This window comes from Grammomys surdaster, unplaced genomic scaffold (genome assembly GCF_004785775.1).
Source record: "Grammomys surdaster isolate TR1022 unplaced genomic scaffold, NIH_TR_1.0 126298, whole genome shotgun sequence".
NCBI classification, from domain to species: Eukaryota; Metazoa; Chordata; class Mammalia; order Rodentia; family Muridae; genus Grammomys; species Grammomys surdaster.
In genome coordinates, this window is record NW_021621098.1 from 7,661,244 (window position 1) to 7,667,243 (window position 6,000).

The 6,000-nt window shown below is 47.2% G+C and overlaps 1 protein-coding gene across 2 annotated transcripts in view; it reads right to left on the minus strand.

Moving 5' to 3' along the window:
* Mib1 (mindbomb E3 ubiquitin protein ligase 1) overlaps window positions 1–5,469 on the minus strand; it is a 93,144-nt gene extending 87,675 nt beyond the window's left edge. Inside the window, exon 1 of one of the 2 annotated variants that reach the window (XM_028759512.1) lies at window positions 4,562–5,469. In XM_028759512.1, the coding sequence (XP_028615345.1) occupies window positions 4,562–4,790 (229 nt within the window). In that variant the 5' untranslated portion in view covers window positions 4,791–5,469. Of the gene's footprint in view, window positions 1–31; window positions 202–4,561 lie in introns of those variants that run through there. The other variant, XM_028759513.1, reaches the window with a different exon arrangement.
* Window positions 5,470–6,000: the final 531 nt, after the last annotated feature.

Here is a 6,000-nt window from a genome sequence, read left to right on the forward strand (position 1 = left end):
GTGAGAGTTGTGTTCAGCAATAGAGCCTTACCATCAGGAGAGCAGCCAGTAGCTTTGCCAATACCTTGTGATGTTTTGTGTGTTTAGCGGGGAAGGAGATTCATGGGTCCCTTGGCCAATCACAAGACACTATTTGCAACGGATAACCACTGGCAAAAGAAGAAAAAAACAGTTTTCTCCAATGGAGTGTAACTGGTTATACCAACTATACACCAGGACTGGCCCCCATGCCCAAGTGTAGTTGGCCAACACAAAACAAACTCCATAGTTTCATAGTTGTTTTGTGGACTTTTTGTTTCACTTTCTTTTGTTTGGGCATTTTTGGTCTTCCTGATTTTTTGCTTGTTTGTTTCAACTTTTGGTTTTGTGAAGGGTTTTTTGTATGTTTGTTTGTTTTTGTTTTGAAAGAAACAAAGAAAACAAAGTTGGTTGGGAAGGCAGGAAGTATCTGAGAGTAGCTTGAAAAGGGGGAAAAACATGATCAAAATATATGAAAAAGTGTTTTAAAAATTTTTTTTTCAGAAAAACACTCACCACTCTGTTATACATGTCACACTCCTGCTATCATAATGGATTGTGTGTCTTCAAACACTGAATTGAAAATAAACCCTTCCTTAAGAAGAATTTTTAAGCCAGGCGGTGGTGGCGCACGCCTTTAATCCCAGCACTTGGGAGGCAGAGGCAGGCGGATTTCTGAGTTCGAGGCCAGCCTGGTCTACAGAGTGAGTTCCAGGATAGCCAGGACTACACGGAAAAACCCTGTCTCGAAAAACCAAAAAAAAAAAAAAAAAAAGAAGAATTTTTAAAAATTATGTTGCCATGCGGTGGTGGTACACACCTTCAATCGCGGTACCTGGGAGGCAAAGGCAGGCACATCACCAAGTTTGAAGCCACCCTGGTCTACAGAATTCAAGTCCCAACACCCACATAGCAGTACAAACTATCTCCAATACCTGTTCTGGGGAGACAGCACCCTCTCCTGGCCACCATGGGCACCAGGCATGCAAGTGATACACAGTCATACATGTAGGCAAAATATCTACATACATAAAATACAATACTTTTTCAAAAGTATTTTTTACAAATATCAGGAAAGCTAAAATGCAGGTGTACTGAACATGTACAAATGTCCCCTTATCATTATTCCCTAAGTGACAACATAGGTACCATATGCACAGCTTGCATTGTTAGGCACATTATCCAGACATGGCTTAAATATAAGGATATGCATCATTTATATACAAATACTATGCTATTTTATGAAGGGACTTGAGCACCCTTGGGTTCTGGAAACAGTAAGGGTTCCTAGAACCAATCCTCTAAAGATATCAAGGGACAACTACCCAATAAAATCTGAAGCATAAAAAAAAGTGCTAAAAGAGAAACTTTTCAGTGCACCAAAGTAGTTATCTCTGTGCAACAGAGAATTATGTGTCGTTTTAAAAAAAATTACAAGCTGGGCAGTGGCAGCGCATGCCTTTAATCCCAGCACTTGGGAAGCAGAGGCAGGCGGATTTCTGAGTTCGAGGGTTAGCCTGGTCTAGAGAGTGAGTTCCAGGACAGCCAGGGCTACTCAGAGCCTGTCTCGAAAAAACAAACCAAAAAAAAAAAGAGTGGCCAATTTATAATCTGTTATACACACACATTTCATTTCTAATTTTTTTTTTAATCTTATAATCAATTTCCTACCAGTGAAGGAATTAGGTGGTAATCATTTCTAAACTACTATACTATAAACAGAGATGGGAACAAGGGAATCAGTAACTAATTGTTCATCTCTACTGTCTGTCACCCACAGTTGTGTTAAATAGGCACATGCACACATACACAGAGAAAAGGGACAGGGGAGAGAGAAGGGGGGTGAAGACTGGTTCTTGCAGAATCAGAGATGCTGAGTTGGAATCTGCGTTCTTAAAGATCCCAATGTGATCTATATGCTTACTGCCATTTAGAAATATTAATGTAATGTCTACTAAATATAGACTTAGGTCCTCAATCCAACTAAGATATAATCTAACACAAAGACAGTCATAGTAAAAGACTCTGGACTCTGGGCTCCATCCCTAGCCTCCCAACAGCCTCCCTCAAAAAATTTGGATGGAGTTTCACTTAAAACATTGTTTTAGGAGATAGATATAAAGTCATATTTTTTGGTTTTTTGTTTTTTGTTTTTTGAGACAGGGTTTCTCTGGGCTTGCCTTGAGACATCTCGGGCCGTGACCAAGAACAGATTATCCCATCCACCTCTCCTACTGAAAAGCCTAACATTAAAACACTGAGCCTTGATCCGAGAACTTTGTCTTGACTTCATCTCTTCTTGCCCTCCTTACTCCTTTCCTTCCCAGCCCCCTTTCAGGTATATCCAGCTGATTCTCCAGAGGGCTTCCTCCCCCACCACCAGCACATCCTCAACGGCAGCACCTCACAGCTTTGTCCCTTACTACCTCTCCTGCACTGTTAGTACATCACTGTTCAAATATGCAGGTCTCTCATTTACTACTATTACTATTTATTCTATTGATAGATTTTTTAAGTCTTTTACTAACTAAACTGACAGGTAACTCATTCTTGTTCGGAAGCCGTGCTCAGAGACAGCTTTCAGGTTCTGTCTCTGAGTTCACCTCAGCCTTTTATTGGTTACACACTTCCTTATTATACAATACATAATCAAAAGCCTTTTCATTATTTTCTTCAAACTCATTATTTTTCCCAAAACACCCCATGTAAGTATGTCACTAGAAAACACAAAGCAGACATAAAGTCACAGTTCGGTGTCTGCAAAAGCAAGTTATACATTAACTTTTAACTCTTAGCAAAACCTCCACATCACAGGTCATGTGGGCATAAACTTGTGCTTACAGCATGAGCATGAGAACAGAAAGGTGCTAAACAGGTCAGGGTAATGTTAGCACTTTTAGTTTGTCTACTTTACAGAATCCCTTCGTCCAGTTTACTGAACTCTTCTGAATATCTATTTCTACAGTATTTTCCAAATTATTTTCCATATGCGATACTAATTTCATTTATGCTGTGAACATTTTTACACAAAACTGTTGAGTGACAAAGTCTCTTAGGGCAGTAATTTGTTCTTGAACAGCCCTAGGAAAGACATCTTTGTAGGCTTCATGTGGCCAAAGGTGGCATGCTAACATGAAAAATAGTAATCAAATCTTTCATACTGACACTGCACTGATAGTACAAAATCCTAGGAGATGAAGAGCAGCTAAATTAACAATAACAAGCAAGACCATGGATCATGCATTTCCTAATGCAGGGCAATGCAGAGGGCACACACCATTTCTATCAGAGTGTTGCCACAAAACCTAACCTGGATTTAACCACGAGGAAACATAAGACAGCCAGACTCACATCAAGTCCCATAGTTATATGAGACCTTCTCTTTAAAAATGAAACAAAATTTTATAAATTGCTAGCTCAAAACTGAGTTAGCTCACAGTAACTTTTTTTCTGCTGGTAGCAGTAACTATCCATTTCAATATTTAGGCTCTGCCAAATTGATTGTCTTAGTAGCATCTTATTAGAAATTCTGAAACGTAATTAATATAAGTTCAATATGAACTTTCTAAATGAATATAGCTATCAAAAATAGATCTTAGCCGGGCGGTGGTGGCGCACGCCTTTAATCCCAGCACTTGGGAGGCAGAGGCAGGCGGATTTCTGAGTTCGAGGCCAGCCTGGTCTACAGAGTGAGTTCCAGGACAGCCAGGACTACACGGAAAAACCCTGTCTCGAAAGACCAAAAAAAGAAAGAAAAAAACCTTAGTGAAAGTAGATTGAAATAAATTGTGTTTATTCTGTGAGAGCAATTCATACATGTTTGTCATATAAAAACCATAGTGCCAATAACTCATACATGCGTATAATGGAGCAAGCCAAGAATATCACTAGCTCTCAGGACAAATATGTAGAGTTTTAATATGTTATTGGACAGGATGCTAACCAGAGAAAAAGAACGACGTTTCCTCTGTCTGTCCTCCTCTTGGAAAAAGTCACACACAATCATACACACGCACATGCACACGAGCTCAACAGCTCACAGTGCCCCCCCCATTACTACAAAGCTATATAATTAAACAATTTCGATGAAAATGCATTTTCAAGCCCCAAATAGTACTTACCAACTAAATTCATAAGTCATTCTGTGTCACAGGCGGGAAGAAAAAAAGCTGGCTCAACAAAGCAAAGGCACCAAGAGACAGACCCCCCCCCCCCAGCAATTCCACACCATATGGTAAGGCAAGCTTCCCATTAGACAGTGATTATTTGGTAGCTGATTAATGTCAATGCTTATTAGACAGCCTCTCTGGCCTCTGCCTAGAATAGGAGGAAATCAGTTGTCTGCAATGCTTTCATATAGGAAACTTGAAAGCATCCTGGTAATGGACGTTCTGGGGGTTGGGAAGGATGATGTCCTATGTTTACCGTGTTTGGAACCTCAAATTCCCCGTGACCGGGCACTGCACTGCAGGGCAGCCGTGGAACGGCTGCCCTCACCCCTTCTTCCCATGCGTGTAGCCCCAGGCCCGCTGGCCCCGCTTACCGGTGGGCGCGCTGTCCAGGATGCGCAGGTCGTAAGCACCGGAGCAGCGGTAGTTGGCAGCCGTGCCGTTGTCCCATACCACCACGACCTCCTCCGGGCTCTCGAAGCTCCGCACAGTGCCTACATGGCCCTCGCCGCCGTCCTGCTTGCCCCACTTCCAGTCCGGGCCGCGCACTACGCGGGCGCCGACCCCCTCCACCATCACTCGGTTGTTGCGGGAGTTACTCATTGGGGCCCGGACGGTGGGCGTCGCCGCCGGCGGGGGAGCAGTGAGCGAGCTGGGCCCGGGCCGCACTCTGGACGCTGGCAGGGGCAGCAGTGAACCCCGCGGGCCGTGGGGCCGACTCACCGGGGCGGCGGCGGCGCGGTCCCCGAGGAGCCTTTCGCCCGGGCCGGGCCGTGGCCGTCGCGACTCCCGCTCCGACTGGAGGCCCACCCGCGGAAGCTCGCAGGCGGCGGCTTGCAGGTCGAGGGCGAGCGGCCGTGGGCGGGGGCTCTGGCGCTTGCCCCGGACTCCCCGGCCGGGCTACAGCGACGGCCGCCAGCAAACCTCGCTCTCCCCCGGCCGGGAGCGCGGAGGGCCGGGGGAGGCTCGCTCAGGCGCGGCGGCGAGCGCAGCAGGAGGCCAGGCAAGCCGCCGGCCCTCAGCGGCCCCCGGCCGCTCGCTCGGGCCTGGGCGCCCAGGAGCCGGCTCCGCGATGGGCAGCGGCGCTAGCGGCCGGCGAGCGGCCGGCGCCGGGGCCCCGGGGCCCGCTTCACTCAGCCCCCGCACACGCCGCCGCGCTCCGCCCCGCCACCGAGTCCCCGCCGGGCGAGAGCGGCTCCACATCCGGGTACGGCCGCGTCCGGGCCCGAGCGACGCCTCGTGAAGGACTGCGAGGTGCTCCTCAGCGAAAACAGGGCGGGAAGGGTTTTGGGGAGTCGCGCGATCCAGGAAAGAAAGAGAAGGAAACGGATCCCTAAGCGTCTCCGGGACGTCGAGGGAGTGCGCATGCGCGCGGTCGGGCCCACGGAGGCCGAAAGCTCCGCCTTCGGAGTGATGAAGGGTGTGTCCCTGGAGTGCCTCCGGAGGGTAAGGAGATTCCCATTGGCTGGGAGGAAGAAGGGCTGTAGGACTAAAGGAAGAGTGAGGTGGATGATTGTAGGCTCTTCTGCTAACCATCAGCTTTGATGATCCCCGGTGTAAGGGTGTAAATTGAGGACTGCATACTCTTCTAGGCTTCTAATAGGAGCTGGAATAGGGCATATGACAAAACTGATTAAAGACGACTTATATTCCTTGTACAAATTACAAACATTGCCAACCAGAGTGAGTGGCTCGTGGTGTGTTTTTAAGCCTTTTGAAAAATGTGCCTTGCCGGGCAGTGGTGGCACACGCCTTTAATCCCAGCACTTGGGAGGCAGAGGCAGGCGGATTTCTGAGTTCGAGGCTAGCCTGG